General features: G+C 54.7%; 1 protein-coding gene and 1 pseudogene across 8 annotated transcripts; both read right to left on the reverse strand.

The window, feature by feature from the left end:
- Positions 1–821: 821 nt before the first annotated feature.
- LOC127213516 (matrix metalloproteinase-23-like) lies at positions 822–3705 on the reverse strand (annotated as a pseudogene).
- A 1001-nt stretch (positions 3706–4706) lies between these two features.
- Positions 4707–18978, reverse strand: Mib2 (MIB E3 ubiquitin protein ligase 2). 8 transcript variants are annotated; one of them, XM_051173810.1, is made up of 20 exons: positions 18415–18978; positions 17138–17284; positions 11125–11177; positions 10908–11000; positions 10652–10823; positions 9602–9708; positions 9312–9506; positions 9042–9184; positions 8813–8920; positions 7858–7962; positions 7396–7767; positions 7173–7321; positions 6920–7076; positions 6649–6809; positions 6394–6520; positions 6068–6301; positions 5516–5694; positions 5247–5434; positions 5100–5165; positions 4707–5018 (listed from the first exon to the last, which is right to left on the reverse strand). In XM_051173810.1, the coding sequence occupies exons 5-20, from the start codon at positions 10765–10767 to the stop codon at positions 4780–4782; spliced, it is 2646 nt and encodes an 881-aa protein (XP_051029767.1). In that variant the 5' UTR covers positions 10768–10823; positions 10908–11000; positions 11125–11177; positions 17138–17284; positions 18415–18978; the 3' UTR covers positions 4707–4779. The 8 variants fall into 8 exon arrangements, with proteins under 8 accessions (XP_051029767.1, XP_051029764.1, XP_051029763.1 ...); XM_051173807.1 differs by having other exon boundaries at positions 7396–7529; positions 7605–7767; positions 8813–8908; positions 10908–11177; XM_051173806.1 differs by having other exon boundaries at positions 7396–7529; positions 7605–7767; positions 10908–11177.
- Positions 18979–19089: the final 111 nt, after the last annotated feature.

The raw sequence follows: 19089 nt of genomic DNA on the forward strand, positions 1-19089 counted from the left end.
TGACATCTATAGGAACCAGACTAGGACACTCCACACAGTAGGACCCAGTCTGGAGCAGAACTGGAGTTGTCTTCTTGTCAGTCTTGGGCTGATGTGTGGTGATATTTTGTTTATGATCTGACAACTCATACGATATCACAGTGTGTGAGGTGTGAGGCAGTCTGCTTCCCACTGGGTACCTAAGGGAGTCCCATCCACACAGACCTGGTCCTGAAAACCAGGTGTGTGACAGCTTCACCCACAGTGCATTTTTATACAGGAGGTTGTTAGGTGTTTTAGGAAATCATAAACTATTCTCGGAGGAAGCTTCTGTATGCCGTTTTTTAGCATGCTGGTTCCCAGCTGGAACCTCTGGATGTCTGTGGCATGGGGAGATGCTGTCTGCAGACTTTGGGGAGCAGACTGAGATTACAGGATTGGGTACACTCTTACTCTGACTCACACATGCCAAGCCCTTCCTGACCTCCTAGGTTTCTCTTCCCTTCGCTCATCCTGCACCCCCTTCAGGGTGGCTGAGCAAGGTGTGGGCCTGAAGAAAATAAAGGTGCGTATGCCTGCTCATGACCTTTATCTCTGCCTCAGCCAGTCCTCAGCCTCTTCCCTATCCACACTGAAGCCTCACCTAGGCACATGTACACTCTTGTCTCGGCACACGCTAGTGCGCTGCTGACCCCCTACTCTATAGGCCATCTTGGCAGAGCCCTTCTTGGCTCACCTACCTCAAAGCGTTTTGAAAAGTTGGGGAGTACTGACCCCAGTGTCCCCACATCCAGGTAGGCAGAGACTGGCCTTCCTCCTTCCCATGAAGCAGCACAGAGACATCAGAGAGAAAGCACTTTATCTGCTGACTTCCAGCACTGAAGCTGTTAGCACGCTCAGCTCCGCACTCGGACCCGCCAGGAGTAGGTAGTGAGAACACGCTGGTGCCGCCGCACCACGCATGTGTAGGTGCCTTCGTTGATTGCGTTGGCAATGATGCTCAGCTGTGCCTCTCCCAGGGCCAGATAGCCAGGGTAGGAGAATTCCAGGGGCTCCTGGTCCTTGTACCAGCTGCAGGGGGAGGTTCCTGCATCCCCAGTCATGCCAAGGGCCCCAGGATATACCCACCAGCACACCCCAGGCAGCCCCACGCCCCCCCCACATGCCTGCCCCCTGCTGGTTACTACTCACTATACTTTGCCTTTCTTGTGTAGGATCTTCTGCCCGCAGTGGAAGGTCATGTTCCTACCCTCTTTCACCAACCTGGTTTTCATTCTGGTGGGTGGTGTGGTGGTGGCCACAGTGGGGAATGGGAATTCTACTCAGAGAACGGTGAAATGCCATGTCAGTACTTATCTCCCATCAAACCAGGCCCAAGATAGAGAGAGACCTGAGCTCAAGACAACCCCCACACAAGCCCATCTGAGCCTTCGTCACCGTAGCAGAAGTCACAGCTTCTGGGGCATAGCCTCTTCATGAGCCTCTGGTGCGTGTCACAAAATCCCTTTCTTGCCCAGGATGTACACCCAGATAGCCGGTCCAGGCAGCCTAACAGGAGAGCAACATGGCTTGGGGCTTGCCTAGAGCACTGCTATCCGTCTGCCCACACCCTCCTACCCCACCGTACCCACCATAGAGTCGGTGTAATCCCCACAGCTCATCCTGGGACAGTGCCTTCCAGCCTCGCAATGTGGCGTTGACATGCATGAGCGCCTGTTTTTGCTGTGAGTGCATCAGTCCCAGCGCATGGCCAATCTCATGGGCTGCCACGTGCACCAGGTCTGTGAGCCATACGCCTGTGGGCCCCAGTGCTCAGTACTTGGGAGCCCTCAGCCCTTCCACTCACAGTCCTGTTCCAGGAGGCCCAGCACTGATTGTGGAGCCCAGCCGCAAGCCACCCTTAGCCCACAGCCAAGGAAGATAAGTTTGTTCCCAGCCTAGGCTGTGAGCTTGGCCCTCAGGAATGCAACTCCAGCTCCCTCTCCAGCAGCATGGGGTGGGGAGGGGTGGGGGAAACGACTGAGGCCTGTGAGAACCATAATTCCTCTCAAAATATTCAGCCCAGGAAATTCTTCCTGCCCCAAAGGCCTCTAGAGGGTAGCCCACATGGTGAAGAGAATTAGGCCCCCTGGAAGAGGCCAGGCCTAGGAGTTGGATCACCTTTCTTCCAGCTGTAGCGGGTGGGGCCCAAGACCCAGTACTCGCTGTCATCAAAGTGAATGCCTCCATGGGGGGGGAAGAAAGCATGGGCCAGTTCACCTGTGGGGCCGTCAAAGCAGTGGTGCAGAGCAGAGACCAAGCAGTCCGTGTGGTTGATTGGGTAGAAACCTAGGGAAACACACGCTGCAGTAACGCATGCGCAGGCTGGCTAGGGCCAGGAGCGCTACAGTCACCCACCTATCTGGAGGTCACTGGGAAGCTCAGGGGCCACTTCACGGAAGCGGAATGGGGACACATCACTCCACATTCGAAAGGCGGCAGCCAGGCCCTGCCTTGTCTCTTCAGGGGTTAAAAGGTTCCGGGGGAAGGAGAGAATCCTGCAGGTGGGGATTGTAAGACTGAATTCCCACGGCGCTGTCTGAGTTATGGCCTGACCCACCTGTCCTCGGGTTCAGGTGGCACCTGTATGTGAGGTTGAAGTGGTCCCAGCGCAGCCTGGCTGGTGTCAGCGTGTAGCGGCGTCTTCGGGATACCAGTATGGTCAGTGGGCTGGGGGCCTGGACACCCGAGACCCCTGAGGGCTTCACATTAAAAATATGGATGTGAGGAGTCGGGAGAAACAGTCTAGTTCCCAGAATTGTTGCTCAAAGCTGACTTAGGCAGTGGAGTGGAGGAGGTTGTGGATGAACCCTCCCCTTTGGCTTTTTTTTTTTTTTTTTCTACACTTAATGAATTGCTTTTACCCACACCCAGGGCCTGCGATGGTTAATTAAGAGCAAGTAGGAATGAGGCAGGCTTTGTGGCTTGTGCCTTTACTCTCTGGAGGTGGCCTTCACAGCGATTTCCAGGACAGATTGAACTACACAGAGAAACCCTGTCTCGAAAACTCAAAAAATAAAAATAGCCAATGAGAGTGGGCAGAGCTGGAGACGATGCTGGCTCCCACCAGCGACCACTGGGCACACTGACTTAGGATGCCTGGAACTAGGGACTCACATGCGGTCAGCACCACACACACTCACATATGGGCCCACACAGACCCTCAAAAGCAACCAACTCCCAGCTCCTGGCCCCCTTGACTGCTCACCGCTGCACTCCAGGCGGTCTCTGCTGGAGCCCATGGCCACTCAAGCAACACCAGCGCAGACAGAAGGCACAACCCGCTCAGGACTGCCCCGAACCAGCGGCCCTGTTGGAGGGCACCAGAACCCCCGAGATGGACGAAGGCCCGATAGTCCATGGCAGACATGCTGTCGGATTCAGGGCCACAAGGGGCAGCGCGACGGAGGCGACACAGGGACCTGGGCTGCAGAGTTGGGGCGGAGTGGGAGGGGGGTTGGCGGCTGGGCGGCTCGAGTTACAGCCCTATGGTGGGGCGAGGACCCAGCGCTGGCTTGTGAAGTGAACCAGCTGGCCTCTCCGGAACGATCCTCATCCTAGGGTTCCAGGAACCAGGCTGTAGGGTGGGTGGCGGTGGCCAGGACGCCTAAAGGATGGGAGGTCTAGCAGAATGGGAGATACAGTAACAAATATAGTGTCTGGGCTCAGATTTGGGGAACTGGCATCAGTTGCCTTTTGGGTTTTCCCTCAGCCCCCTGAACCTACAATGAAATCCGGTAGGGAAATCTCAGTTTTAGTCCGCAGTGACTGAGCGTAACCAGCATACAGAGGGGAGGCGATGGGACGTGTCAGTGAAAATCGGGTGGTTCGGTGGGCAGAGGGGAGAGACTGCAGTAGGGATGGGGCTTGTGGGAGTCCTTAGGACATCTGAGGAAGGGTCTGGTTTGCCCAGAGTAGGAGGTCTGGGGAGAGTGACCCTGCTGTCAGTGGCTGTACTGGGTGGGTGCCGAATGAACGTGGCATAGCAACCCAAGTGATGCCAGACCCAGCTGAGATCCCCAGGGCGGAGCAGACTGTGGGTGCGTGAGACAGCGAGAGCAGGGGCTAAGAACCCGGCTAAGGAAGGAAGGAAGGGCGCTTAGCCAGACGTCTTGTCCCTTCCAGTCTTCCAAGTCAGCTTTGGACCCTGGGCCGGCAACAACGTACTGGCCTACTGGCCGGCAGAGTCATCTTCAAGCAGTTGGTGTCCCCTGCGGCCCGGCCGGGAATAGCTGTGCTGGGAGTTCTTGGAAAGCATCAGCCATCTGCTCTCCCTTCATTACACAGAATTTGTTCCAACAAATGGACCCCTTCTTGCTTCTTCCCTCTGTTCTTGCTCAACTGCCAAGAGCTTGGCGGCCTCCCACCCTCTCCCTAAGCCAGGACCCTCTGACCTAAAAAGCCTAAGTCCCGCCCCCGGGGGGGGAGGAAGGAGGGGCGGGTACAAGGGCAAAAGGAAGTGGGGTGGGCCCCTTATAGGGCTGAAAATAGAATCACCCTCAGCCTTTTTGAAGCACCGAGTGGGTTCTGGGACCCTCTTGTGTCATACCACAGGCAGCACCAGAGTGTCCCTAACCTACAGGCAGCCTGGGGCCTCATGTATATGCTGGGAGGTGGGGGAGTGAGGCTGGGAATCGTGAGGATCGCTGGGGCCTGCCCCCCCCCCCTATAAGGAACAGGCAGCAAAGTCCGAGAATCTTTTTATAAAATACAGGGGTTTTGTAGAAGGGTCTGGGATCGGCCATGGTGTGCCGAACACGCTCACACGAAGATCTGAATGCGGTCGCGGATGGGCTGGCGGCAGATGGGACAGGCATTGAGCGCAGCGCCACAGGGCGCGCATGCCCCATGGCCGCACTGGAACACTAGGCGGATGTGGCTGTCGATGCAGATCGGGCAGGTGATGCGCTCCTCCATCTGCCGGTAGCGGCTCTGTAGCTCCTCCACCAGCTGCCGAGGCGGACCGGGCACCTGGATGGTGTTCACCACCTCTGAACCGTCTGTGGGACCAGATGGGCGGGTGTGAAGATTAGGCTCGGACAGGTGAGTACGCCCGGGACAAGGAGGGGTATGCCACCCACCTGGGCGCAGCTTCTTGCTGATAACCACTTGGCACCTGATGCACTTCTTCATCCTGCGAGCGCACTCTGCCAGGGACAGTGCACCTAGCGTTAGTAGGGCTGGACTAGGCGGCTGGGCCACCCTGGGCCACCCCACCCTGCACTCACCCTCACACACGGTGCGATGCTGACACGGTGAGAACAGAACCAGCAGTGCCAGCTCCGAGCACACCAAGCACTCGGCAGCTTCTGGCCCTGCTGTGCCAGACACATGCAGGTTCGTGACGGTGTTGGGAGTGCTCAGCACATGTCGGGGGCCCGGGGGCAAACCCCCACCGCCACCTGCCTGTCGCTCCCTGCAGTTGGAGGAGGGGGCTTGAAAGGACCCGGTGGCCTTAACAGTGCCCCCCCCCTCCACATACCCATTTTGGGCTCACCGGAAGCGCTGGGCACAACCCTGCAAGGCCTTGAGCACTCGGCCTTCGGTGGCCAGGTCCAGTGGGCTCCTGCCACGATGGTTTGCATAGCTCACATCAGCACCCTCCAGTGCCAGGAAGCAGGCCACTGCTGCGCCTACGGTCAACTCTGTGCTGCCTGGGAGACCTGAGGCCTGAAGCTGAGTGGCAGGACACACAGATAAGGGTGGAAACCCACACGGGCTTGAGGACAGCCTCTGCTGGCACCGGGCTGTCCCAGAAATCTGAACAATGGTACCCCTTTCTGGGCTAAGGCTTCTGGTTCAAGGGAAAACGTGGAAGGCAGGCCCCAAAGGTGCCCTTTGCTAGGTAGGTACAGAAACTCTCAGTCCCGTTATCTTCTCACGCCAACCACACCCCAATCCCTTCCCAAGATTGGTCTGGATTACAGATCCTGAAACTGAAGTCCTCCAAAATGCCCCACTCTCCAGAAACCCTGGCTCCTTGGAGCCCAATGAGGAGTGAGAAATCACCCAGGCCCTCCTTTCCAGCACCCACACTCTACTTCCTCACCCTCGACAGCAGCTGCAAGGGCCCTGGGTCCCCCCCAGCCCTGTCAGCCACCAAGGGCGACAGCTGATGACGCTGCAGGGCGACGTGCAGGGCTGTGTCTCCCTCCTCATCCTCAGTGTTGACACTGCAGCCAGCATCCACGAGCAGCGGCACTAGCCCCAGGTGGGCCTGCTGCACAGCCAGGTGCAGCGCCGACTGAAGCTTCCGGTTGCGCACATTCACATCACAACGCCCCTGGGGGAAGGGAGGGTGGGCACAGCTCAGCTTTGAGACCCCACTGGTTCTGGTTCCTGGCCTGTGGGTGGCCTTGGGTCCCCTGCACCCACCTCTCGGATTAAGACCTGGGCCACCTCACGGTGGTTATTGAGAGCTGCCAGATGTAGTGCAGTAAAGCCATCTTCCTTCTTGGCATCCACCAGCTGCCGTGCCCGTGCCAGAATCTTTCTGACTGCTCTGTAGGAACAAGAAGTTCTGTCCAAGGTCTTCCCTAGGTACTTCACATGAGTGTCCTGGGTCAGGGTAGCCGGCAGGAGGCCAAGAGACTGGGTGACAGCCGGCATTGTGACCAACCCCACACTCACAGCACGTGGCCCTTGAGGGATGCGTGGTGCAGCAGTGTGAAGCCCTGGCTGTTGGTAGCAGTGACATCGATGCTGGGCACCTCAGTGAGGACTTCAACAATGCTGCTGGCACCGGCGCCTGCAGAGATGGCGGAATGCAGGGGGGTGTCCGCATGGGCATCCTGAAACAGAGGGGGCTGGTCACACAACAGTCAATGCCTTTTTTTATGGTCAAGTTGCTTCCTTGACCTAGGACTGTTTAGTGGCCATGAATTCAGGGACTGTGACTCACGGGCAAATTGACGTTACAGCCACGCTCACACAGGATCTTTACCACCTCTACAAAGCCCCTCTGTACAGCCACGTGTAGGGCTGTGCTTCGAGTGCCGTTTCGAGCATCCACCCCACATCCTGCACTCAGGAGCACCCTTGTGGCCTCGGGCTGGTTCCTAATGGAAGAAGTAGGAGGGGTGTGGGCCAGCCTGTTGCACACACTGGCTCTAAAGTTCATTCCCAACAGGACCCACAGCCTGCCCAGGCCTCACCCCAGAGCTGCGTAGTGTAGCGCACTGTTGCCCTCATCGTCCAGCAGGTCCACGCTCGCTCTTGCCTGCAGCAGCAGCCGCACCAGCTCCACCTGGCCCAAGTAAGCAGCCACCTGCAGGGCAGTCCTGCCCTGGTTCTTGGTGTCCACCTGTGAAGAAAGGCAACACATGAAGTCTGGGCTCTCTCCTTGCTGGCTATCACAAGGGCAGGGTGATAGCTTGCCTGCTCTGGGTGCCTTCGCAGTAGATCCAGAGCCCGGGCTACATTTCCCAGTGCAGCCTCTACTACCAGCCTCCCAGGGTGCTCTGGGTCACTCTTCTGGGCCCGAAGCTTGTCCAGGGCCACACTCAGTGAGCCTGGGGGCAGGGTTGAGGTAAGTGCTGGCCAGGGGCTACCCTGCCTCCCACCGGCCACTGAGGCTGATGCCGCACTTTTGTTCTCTCTGGAACGCTCAGCCACATCCAAGTTGGCGTCTTCCTCAGGCCGGTAGGCCACTAAGCAGGAAGGACTAAAGGTCCACCGTTGACCTCCAACTGCGACATGCAAGTTTCCATCTCCAAACACCTTCACCACTTTCCCAACTCGGCCCAGGGCCTGAGAAGAAGTGGGATCACAAGTTAGAAGTTGGGCAGACAGCAGTAGGGGGTGGGGATGAATGTGGTGACAACAGACAGTAAGACTTACAGGGGCCATGTCATCGGTCCATTCACCGTGTCCAGCCTGCAGTCGCTTCACAGTGTCAAGGTCATCGATGACCCGGACCACGTCACCCACCCAGAAGCTGTTGTGCTAGACGACAGAGAAGCAGGTAAGGGGAGTTCCTCTCCAGCAACTCCTGCTCCAGAAGGCAAGCAGACCTAACCTTGACCCCAGTTCCTGCCTCAAGTACAACCAAATGGCCTCAAATGATCAAATCAGCCCTGGGTGGCCAGCCTGAGCCATAGGGGATGACAACCAGAGGAGCAGTGACCCCCCCCCAGGGAAAAAGTTGAAGATGGAGTTGAGTGGGACCCAAGGATGTCAGCAGGGGGCCAGGAAGGAGGGCAGTGCCAGTAGGGGAAGGGGGATCCTGCAGGGAATCTATGCACACAACCTATGCACTCGTGTGCAGAGTAAAAGCCTGACTGTTGCCCGTCCTGACGTATCCTCACCCGGGGTCAGGTAGGAATGTCCTACCTGACACTCAGTGCCCTTCCCTGGACATTCGTCTCATCCCCACAGCCCAGTTTTCTGCACAGCTTTCATAGAATCTATCCAGCCTAGTCTCCTTGGCAAACCTCTACCTCGGTCTCCTTACAGACCACTCATATCTGGCCCCATGATGCACACAGCATCTCACAAGAGCAAGGCAAACAGTCCACTTCTAGCCTACGGTGGTACCTTTGTTTTGTCTTCACGACAGAGGCCCTGGCCCATAGGTCCTTGTCTGATGTTGTCTGTACTCATTCTCCTGTGTCCTTCATACCTGGATCCCCGTCCGGGTTCCACCTCCACCCACCAGGCTCTCCCCTTCCTTCAGGTCTGCAAACTTTTGGGGAGGCTGGTGCCCTAATCCTGCCTAAGCATTCCCAAGACTGAACAGGTACATGGAAGGAATTAGAGAAGCAATAAGTAGGGCTCAGCCCAGCCCCCTAGGCACCTTGGTGAGAGCCCCAGGGTGGAAGGTCCAGCGGGTCTCATGGTTGAACTGCACACGCACGTCCCCACGGTCTGTGATGCGGTGCACGGTGCCCATCTGTCCGATAAACTGTGGCGGGTCACGGAGGCTATGGCTGGGTCAGGCTGGACTCTCAGGGCAGTAAGAGGGATAGGGTCCAAAGGACTTGGGAAGGGGGACACATGGGGACTCAGCAGAAGAGGTGGCTCACCTCTGCCATCCTAGGGTTCCAGCCACCATGGCCTTCTTGCATGTCTCTTAGAACATCTGTGTCCAGAAGACACTTGACCTTGTCTCCACGCTGGAAGGGCTGGCCATCAGCACTCACCCTGCGCTGCAGCTCTGCTGGCTTGCCTGGGGGAGGGTGGCAGGCTAGGCCTCAAGAAGCCCCCTGCACCCCCAACAGGACATGCCAGGGTGCTGTGGTGCTATGGTTATAGCCAGGGCAGGAGAGCAGCTGGCATCAGAGCCGGCCCCATACCAAGCTTCGGGAGGTGCTCCTTGTAGTAAAAGCCGCCAGCTGCCTCACCAACACACTTGAGGTCCACCTTGCCCTTGTGGCCCACACGGTACACGTTGGTGGTTCCATCTGCCCACGTCACACTGGCCACACTTCGGCCTGTCTCCACATCCCAGCCACGGATGTCCACCACACGGCCTGTCTTCCCTTCCCCTCCTGGGAAAACAACATACACACCAGCAGGCTAAGAGTGTGCCCCGAGGCCGAGCGATAACCCGCTCCACCTCCCTCTCTCTCCAGACACCACTCACCATCTTGTGAGCCCCATTCCCAGTCAGGGCCTCGGACCACCTTTGCTCCCTGAAAGATGCCCCTTAGTGGGACTCGAGGGAGGCCCTGCCGGGGACTCAATGTGACCCTGTAAGAGAATGAACCCTGAGCCATGCAGAGTGATGCGATGGTCATGTCTTGCACTAGCCATCTTGCTCCTCTACCCTAAAGGTGCCTATCTAGATCCATAGAATAAGTATTCTGGATTGCAGGCCAAACTACTGTCCTTAAATGGCCTTCCCAGTAGGCCTCCACATCTTGGAAAAGGGAACGAACTGCTCAATGTCTCTGGGCTCGGAAACCTTCACCAATACCAGGCTAGGAATGGACCTGAGGTGACTCTCGAAGCAGTCTACATGATTAGTCCATGTCTGCCGCTTTTATTTTAAGGCAGCAGCAGCAGGGTCTGGCCCAGAGGAGCTAAAACTTATCTGACCACCAGCACAGACCTTACGGTGGCCAGAAGAGGTAACCTATACTGTACTTCTCCCCACATAGACAAAAGATCAAGGAGATGCAGAGAATAAAGGATGGCACCAGAGGCCTGTCTCCCATCCTTATCTCTCTGCATCAGGCCAGGGCCACTTCCAGCTATACCTGTGGGCTGGCAACCAGGATGAGCTGACCAATGTCAAGCCTCCCTACCAGGCCTGGCACCACCAGGGGATGTTGTATTTTCAACAGTCATTACAATCCAGGTAGCTAATACACAGGCCACCTTCCTTCAGTGCCCATGCTGCAGCTGTATTACAGAGTTGCGCCTGCCTGGCTCTAAGGGTGAGGTAGCAGAGGAAACCCCATCACAGCACCCACCTCACTTCAGTGAGAAATGGGGGAGTGCCATTCTCAGCGCTCTAAACAACCTGACCCTGGCTATTCTGCAAGGACATGGTGCAGGGTGGACTCGCCAAGCACGTTTCATTTGGAAGTGACTCAAATGACTCAGCCAGAGTCCAGGCCTGGCTGGATGTCAAAGGCACCAGACAGGAGGCCCTGCCCTGGGGAGGCAGGCCGTGGCCTGGGGAACTCACGGGCGAGAGTGGGAGGTCTCATAGCGCTCAAAGGCATGGGTAAGGTCATGTTTGTTGTGCATGTAACACTGCGTGCAGAGGTCATAGTCGAAGCAGACACGGCACTTCCAACGCATGCCACGAAGTCCATGTTTCTTGCAGCAGTCACAGATGATGTTGGGGTGACGGATACCTAGGTGTGGGGTGGGAGAAGTGAGGACCTGCTGGTGTCCTGTTACCTGGCCAGCCCCACCCACAGCTGGGCATCACCACACACCGATTTGGGCGTTGTCGTAGAGCAGCAGGTCATGGGCACCTTGGTAGCCAGCTCGATAGTTGGTACGTGTGCCCTGGTCCCACTGAACGACAACTGTGCGGTCGGGGGTCGAGGGGCTGCCATGGCGTCCAAGCTCCACCACAGTGCCCACACCGCCCTCACCTCCATCCTGCTGGCCCCACTTCCAGTCCATTCCGCGTACCACACGCATGCCCACCTGCACGCCTGCATGGGGGTCCAGGTCCATGGTGAGTGGGGCTGTTCAAGAACCTACGACAGAAAGCACCCTCAGTCTGTGTGAATATGCCGTGTGGTCGGGTCAGGCTAATCATAGGATACATGCTGAGATGGCCATCAGGGAAAGAAGGATGGATCCCGAGCAGAGGAAACAAAGCCAAAAGAACAAAGGAAAGACAACAGGGGCCTGGGAAAGCCAGAGCATAGGCCTACCGGTCAGGACCAGACAGGGGCAGAAGAGAAAATGGTGGCTGCAGAGGTGGAAGGGGGCAGTAGCCAAATGCAAGAGTGCCCACTGCAGTGACTCTAGCTGAGATTGGGAACATCGTAAGTGAACAGGCCAGAGTGACCAGAGACAGAACTTAGCATGGTGGCCACAGGGTAGTGGATCTGCTTCCCAAAGTCTGCACGTGACGCTCCACCAGTATAAGTATACTTTAAAACTAGAGTTGGACATGATGGTGCACTCAGGGGGTAGAGGTAAAAGGATCTGAGTTCAGGACCAACCTCGTCTACACAGTGAGTTAAAGTATGTAGAGAGAACCTGTCTACAAAAATTAATTACCAGGCGTGGTGGCTCATGCCTTTAGTCCCAGCACTTGGGAGGCAGAGGCAGGTGAATCTCTTATGAGTTCAAGGCCAGCCTGGTCTACACAGAGAAACCCATCTCAAAAAATACTTTTTAATTAAGACTAAAGCTAGCAGGTGTATATTATAGACATCCATGTGAAAGACTTTAAGGCCATCCACCTTAAGGGGCAAAAACTATGTTTTTGTGCAGTTCAGTGATATGTGAGACTCAAGTAAAAAGCTGATGGCCAACAAGACACCACAAAGCAACTGGACAGGCAACCATCTCATTGTGGCCTTCCAATTAAATAGAGGTTTGTGAAAGTCAATGGCGGAAGATGCTCACAGAATACAATCCACAGGGAACTACCACAAGTGTACATGAAAGTGACAGACGAGTTAAAAATGGGCAAGACACTGAAACACACACTACAGAACACCCACCACACATGGAATGTTTGTTAGCAGAACACTGACCACGGGCAGGACAAGATCCTCTGGTCCACATTTCAGAGCACAGTGCAATAAAGTCACACAACACTTTAGGGACCTTTTTTGGAGCAGCGTGACCACAGAAGCACCTGCCCTGCATTTTCCATGTTGAACTGGGCCCTGCAGTATCCAGGGCCCAAGAGAACATAAACCCACCTTGGCATTTGAGGAACCAGAACAAAGCTGATGGATATGGACGGGCAAGGCCAAAGTAACCAAGGTAAAAGTGCCCGCTACGGTGACTCTGTTCACAGAAGTTTAATAAGTGGACAGGCATGGTGCATGCCCTTAATCCCAGCACTTGGAAGGCAGAGGCAGGCTGATCTCTGTGAGTTCAAGGCCAGCCTGATCTACAGAGGGAGTTCCAGGAAGTTCTCCAAAGCTACAAAGAGAAACCCTGTCCCAAAAAAACAAACAACAAAACAAAATGGACAGGCAAATTCAGGGGTCATGGTGCCTGCCACCCCAAACTTTAGGTCATGTTTCTTGTGGCCTGAATACTCTATATTGTACTAACATGAAATAAAATCTTAACATGTACAAGGTCCTTCCCAGACTCCTGCTGCAGCCTTCACCAGGCACACAAATGATTTGAAAGACAGAATCTGACCTGGGTTCCTGAGCTATGTATGACAAATTACTTCTACTTCATTCCACTTAAGTGTCAAACCCTGCAGCTGGTAGAAGGGGGTGGGGGACTGCTTAGAACGAACACAGCTGTCCTGTTCCAGAACACACGCTGGCTTAACGAGAGGCTGAAAGGTCACCCCACACCTGGTGTGGACACAGCTGAAGATGATTTGGGGGCAGCTGTGAGCATTACAGGGCCCTGTCAACTTCAGCCAGGTCCAATGGCCAGATCAAGGCTAAGTGAGCAAAGCACACGCCAGCGTTCTGCCTGGGCCCTCTTCCAGGATCTCCGTCCTTGCCCCACAATGACAGCCTCCTGGCCTGCCCAGTTCAGGAAACATTCCCCACTACCCACCATGAAGCCACAGGCGGGCAGTAAGGAAGACAGGTATTCCTGCCTAACCACATACACTAGCTGAAGGCTGGGCATCTGCAGCTAATAGTAGTGGCCTGAGCACCACAAGTTGTCCCAGAGCCAGGAACAGTAAAACAGATGCAGCACCACTCAGAAGTGTATGTTGTACACAGGAAAACACCACACACTGACTCTAGGTCTACAGCTCACCATATTCCCAGGAGCACAAGCCCCCTGGCCAGTGTCACAAGAGGCCAAAACAGGGCACGAGAACCCTTGGGGCTGGAGTTACAGTGACTGGGAGACACCAACTCTCAAGTCCCTTCTGCAGGACCACAGCAAAAGCAGATGGGCACATTCACCTGGCTCAGAGACTATGAAGAGTCTTTCTAAACAGCTGGCCTCTGCGTTTTCAGAGGATCCCCTTCATCTGTCCAGAGACCTTGTCTGTCCTCTCTTTAGCTCACTCTTCTCCAGAGTGCCAGCTAAACTGTGGCACCAGGGCCTGACGCCAGGGAAAATCCTACCTTCTTCTTTCCACAGAGGAGGAACAACCCACAAAGAGAATTCATGCTGGGAATGTCCAGAACTCTTTGGTGCTAGTGAGCCCCAGACCAAGGGAGGGTCTTGTAGTCAGCTAGTCATGGCAACTGACTGCTGCTCTACAGCCTGTATAGCCTCACCCCCTCTGCATCATCTGTCACAGGAGTCTGTGGCCAGAACAGTCCTTTGCTACACTCAGGGGACCCAGGGTCCCCTTCCGTTGTGTACAACTCCCTTTGATCAGGCACCTTAGTCCACAAAGTCTTTGAGGGCAGCCCCCAAGTCCTTTCACTGCTATAGCCCATGCCTAGTTAGACCCAGCCTTGCTAGAACCAACAATAACTGAATAACTAGGATGGGTGAGACAAAAAAAAGTAGTGAGAGCTTGTGCTGTGGTTTTGATGGCCCAAGTGGCCCAGGTCCCACACACCCAAACACTGCATGCTCAGTGTGAGTCAGACACTGGTGCCTCACTTTGAATAGCACAGGTAAAAAAAAGACAACAAAGGACACAGTTCCACCGCCTCTCCCTCGTAACAGCCACGACTGTACTCCTGGGGGCTATTCTGGAGGGAAATCCCCTTCTCTAGCCAAACAGCTCCTCACCGTATGATATCCAAAGCTCCCACTTTGCCATCTTCTAGGCCCTTGCTGTGATTCAGATTCTCTCCACGTATGTAGATCTCCTAAAAGTGCAATAGCCATGTCCATCACTCCCAGCACCCTCTATACAGAAACCTCTGTACACGATTGAGGTGGGAGAGACTGATAGTGGTCCTGGGCACAGTGGTGGCACTCGCTCTTCAGAGACAAAGGCTCTGCTTCTGCCAGGCTGCTGATCCCCCTCGGAACCACATAACCCTTCCTTCCTGTCACCAGAGTTCATCACAGCTGGGAAGACATTGAGAACACTGCATTCCCATTCCAGCACCAACACACCTATTTAGCCAGAGTGAGGCTTGTTATAAGAGAACCTCAGGCTGGGCGTTGATGGTGCATGCACTCAGGAGGCAGAGGCAGGCGGATCTCTGTGAGTACAAGGTCAGCCTAGACTACAGGGCTAATTCCAGGACAGGCTCCACAGCTACAGAAAAACCCTGTCTTGAAAAAAGAGAGAACCTCAAACTCTTAACAAGAGTGGGCAGACAAACTCAACTGGTAGCTTTTCTAGCAAGGAACACCCTGACAGCCACTCCCTGGACCTGGCTGCTCAGCACTGAAATGAAAGGGTAGAAAAGTCAGGCATGGTGGTGCACACTTGTAATTCTTGCATTTGGGCAGCTGAGATAATAGAATCTCAAATTCAACCCTGCTCAGGTGACATAGCAAGACCTTATCTCAAAGGAGAGAGGGAGGAGCAGAGGAAAGGAAGAGAGGAGGAGGAGGAAGAAACAGATCCTGTGGCCACTCTAGAGCTGTGTGGCATGCCTGTTTCTGTGACCAGCCTCTCAGCCACAGCTTATCTACAGGCTGAAAGCCCCACTAAACAGTTAATGCTGGGCCTTTCACAAGACACATGACAACAAGCATACCCCATGTGTAGCCCAGCCTTCAGGAGAATGGGCAGAGAGCACAGAGCTCAGATGCAGGGTATTCAACCAGGTCTAAGGGAATCGGGGCCAGGCCTTAACCAATGACTCCACATGGAGTACTGGAATGCTACCACACACTCCAGCCTGTCAGTGGCCTGGACTGACCTACATCTATATGACCACCATGCTTGATTAAGCAAAGCTCCCCTCTCACCAGGAGGAGGTGGCATAATCTTTAATCCTAACACTTGGGAGACTCACTCTGTGAGTTCGAGGCCAGCTTGGTCTACAAAGTGAGTTCCAGGACAGCCAGAGCTATTAACACTAAGAAACCCTGTTTCAAAAAAAACAAAAAAACAAAAAACAAAACAAAGCTCTACTCAGCCCTGGCCAGTGAACTTACAGTCTCAAGAGCTGTCCCCAGTCAGCAGCCCTAGGACTCAGAGAGGACTTTCTACCCAGAACCAGCGCCCTAGTGCCTAAGGCTGCCCTGCAGGAGCAAAACTGTGGGAACATAGGCAAGAGATTCAATCACAACTACTCTCATAGTCTTCCCTATAGCACTGGAGGGTGTGAATGCTAAGAAGTACTTAGTACATAGGTGGCATGTGTGGACTGTAAACCTATGTTCGCTCCCATTCCACTACTGTACCCTGGAGGTCTTAAGGAAGGTCTGTGCTTTGCAGGCTGCACTCTCTCCATCTTTCCAGGCTGGGCGTCTGGAAATGCCTCCCTAGAGCATAGTTATTATACAACCAGACAGGAGACAGGGTTCCTGGGCCTCAGAAACAGCTTGACATAGCATTCTATGACACTATTAGAAGACCCAGTGGCTTCCCCTCCCCTCTCCCTCCAGGCATCCTTGCCTGGTCTCTGCGTGATCACCACCCTACCATTAGTATCCCATTCCTTGACCTGTGATACCACTATCAGAGAACAGAAACAGTTCACCAGGAGCTGCAGAGGGGTGAGTGGGTAACACAGAACAGGAGATGACAGAGATGAGATCTAAGCAGACTGGGGGAACGTCTCCATTTTGGATTCAGCTCTTGTTTTCATCCATCTGGGGAGGAGGGCTTCCTCTTTGACCAGTGAAGGGGCTTGTCTGCTTCATGATCAACAGAGAGCTAGGGGGCATGAGGCCACTTCAGAATTGAACGTTCCCACAAAGGTCCCATCCCTTGAGCTTACTGGGCCACTCACTACATGGCCCAGGGCAGTCAAGAGGGAAGCTGGCCTCTAGCATGCTGGGTGCAGCACCAGGCCAGAGAATGACAAATCTACTGTGCCAAGCCTCTGCACAAGTCTAAGAAGTGGCCTGCATGCCTGAAGCACCTTGTGCTTAGGTCAGCCATCCTGCAAACCTGAGGTGAGTATTTGCCCAGGGTGCCTGGAGAGAGAAGTCCTTGATGCAATGCAGGACCAGAGGCCTGTCTTGAAGATGGACAGCCCACCTCCTCTGGGATCCTCAAGGGAACATAACTACCACTGCCTCTTTCTGGACCTTCTTCCCTGTAGTGATAGCTAATCTTCATGTCAATTTGACTACACCTGGAATTAACCAAAACCCAAGCAGCTGGGCACACCTATGAAAAAAAAAATCACCAAACTCTGATATACATCTTTCTTTAGGATGCTGAAAACCACAATGTGTTATGGGTACCACCATCAGAGTAGGAAATTTACCTACAGAGTTAACTGACTTTTGCCTTAGTCAGAAATACTGGGTTCTACCATCAGACAGAGCTATGTCCCTGGCAAATATCCAAACACCCCTGGAGCTGTTGCTATAGATATTTAAAGTTAGAGTGGGGGATGTCAAAGTATGAGGACTTGATTGGCAAATATGCTTCAACGGAAGTAGAACTCACCTTAGAACGCAGAGAAGCCTCTAGTCAGCATCCCAGACATTTAGTTGCTACTTCCTGGGCCATAAATTTTCTCAGCCACCAAAACTTCCTGTGGAAAACCAGCAGCCATTGCCAATATAGGACACAGCAGGTAGGCAGGGAACCAGGCTGGGAAAAGACCATTTTAGAGGCAGTTTTACACACAGTATTTAGTACCATGGCCAGACAGTGATAATTGGGGCTGTTGTCGATACTTGTGTTCCTTTAAGAAACAAACTTTTTTTTTTTTTTTTTAATGGCTGGCCTGGAACTCACTATGTAGTCCAGGCTGATCTGCAATTACTTTCAAGTGTGGGACACTACGCCCAGACAGAATCGAACACCCCTCAGTAAGTCAGAAGTATCAGGGCGGTGTAGGGGGATGCTGTCCCTTATTATGTGACTATTTGATTGGGAAGTTCCACACAGCCATAAAAATTAAAACATGAAAGTTAGCAAACTGTTTTTATTCAGATGATACAGACCACTCGGGACTCCAGCTTATCTCCCTACAACTCTGGTGGTCCCCGAGGCACAGCTGAATTGAAAATGTGTTGCAAAAACTGGCACATCAAGCCGGACCATGGTGGAGCATGCCTTTAATCCCAGGACTTGGGAATCGGAGTTCAAGGCCAGCCTGGTCTACAGTGTGAGTTCCAGGACAGCCAGGACTGTTTCACAGACAAACCCTGTATGGAGGGGGAAAAAACTTGGTGCATCAGAGGCTCCTACTAGGCAGGTGGACAGCCTAGGTGCCAGTAGAATCAAACAATGTCAACCTAAGAGACAGAGACCAGGAAATCAGTACCGCCCTGCATCCAGACATCTGCTGCGGGACACCCATTAAGGTTCAGGGGTACCGAGACTGCTTAATCTTGGTCACCTAGCTGGAGAGCTCCAGGTACACTACAGCTTGGGGTTCACCACGCTGCTTGGAGCTGACCTTGGGTGGGGGAATGACATTCAGATACTTGTTGCATCAGAAGCAACAGGCCAGAGAGGAACGTGAAGACAGGAGACCTTCTATAAGCAGGCAACCTTGCTGTGTCCCCAAGCCTGCTGCCTCATCAGGAGCCTTCCTGACACCTCTGCTTTTCTCATTGGTTCTGAACCCAGAGGAGGCAGGAAGGACGATTTCTCCCTGCCCAGTCCACTCAGGCACATTTAGAGACAAACACAAGCCCTAACATATCAGATGGCATTCACAAGGAGAACGAACCAAACTCAAAACTGTCAGGCCACAGCCGTCAAGAGCTCACCTGTCTGGAGGTCCAGTGTCCCCCACCCGCCTTGAGAATCGGGCAGGAACCCTGATGCTTGGAGATTTGGGATTGGCCTCCGCCGGGCTGACCTTCCGTGAGAGCCCCCCCGGAGATCCAACCCTGCGGCCAGGGCTGTGCAGTTAACACCTGAGAAGGGACGGAGATCGCTGCTCGCTTTAGAAGACTCCCAGGGGTTCGGCGGCTGGGACCCGCAGCATCACCCCCACGCACCGAGAACGCGCACCGGGCACGCGCTGTGTCCACGCGAGAAAAACCTTAAGCCTGCTGCACGCAGGGGCCGGGGACGCCCGCGCAAGCAAGCCACAGCCCGGTCCTGCTGATCACGGCCCGTGCCACCGTCCCCGGCGCTGGGAGGACGCCCGACCCGGCCCCCCACTTGCCCGGAGTTCGGCCCTGGAATACCGGGCCCTGAGCAGCACGGAGGCTGACAGCGGATCCTCGGGTCGCCACAGAGACGTCAGTTGCAGCCCGACGTCCTCCGCCCCTCAACGGCGCCCGGCAAGGCCGCCTCTCTAGCCCCAGCCCACCGGGCTGCCCCACCGACTACTGTCCCCGGCCGCCGCACAGACTGTCGGGAGCTGTAGTTTGCGGCGCCTGGCCTGGGGGGCGGGGCAGACAGCTCCCAGGAGGCCCTGCGCGTGACGCAAATGG

This window comes from Phodopus roborovskii, unplaced genomic scaffold (genome assembly GCF_943737965.1).
Source record: "Phodopus roborovskii unplaced genomic scaffold, PHOROB, whole genome shotgun sequence".
Classification (NCBI taxonomy): domain Eukaryota; kingdom Metazoa; phylum Chordata; class Mammalia; order Rodentia; family Cricetidae; genus Phodopus; species Phodopus roborovskii.

Bases quoted from the DNA above. Each gene is read 5' to 3' on its own strand.
- Mib2 (XM_051173804.1), bottom strand. From the start codon at position 11,154: ATGGACCTGGACCCCCATGCAGGCGTGCAGGTGGGCATGCGTGTGGTA. The intron at 5,435-5,515 runs GTGAGCCCAAAA...CTCCAACTGCAG, and splicing joins GGTTGTGCCCAGCGCTTCCG to GGAGCGACAGGCAGGTGGCG. The intron at 5,019-5,099 runs GTGGGTGGCATA...CTGGTCCCACAG, and splicing joins CAGCAAGAAGCTGCGCCCAG to ACGGTTCAGAGGTGGTGAAC.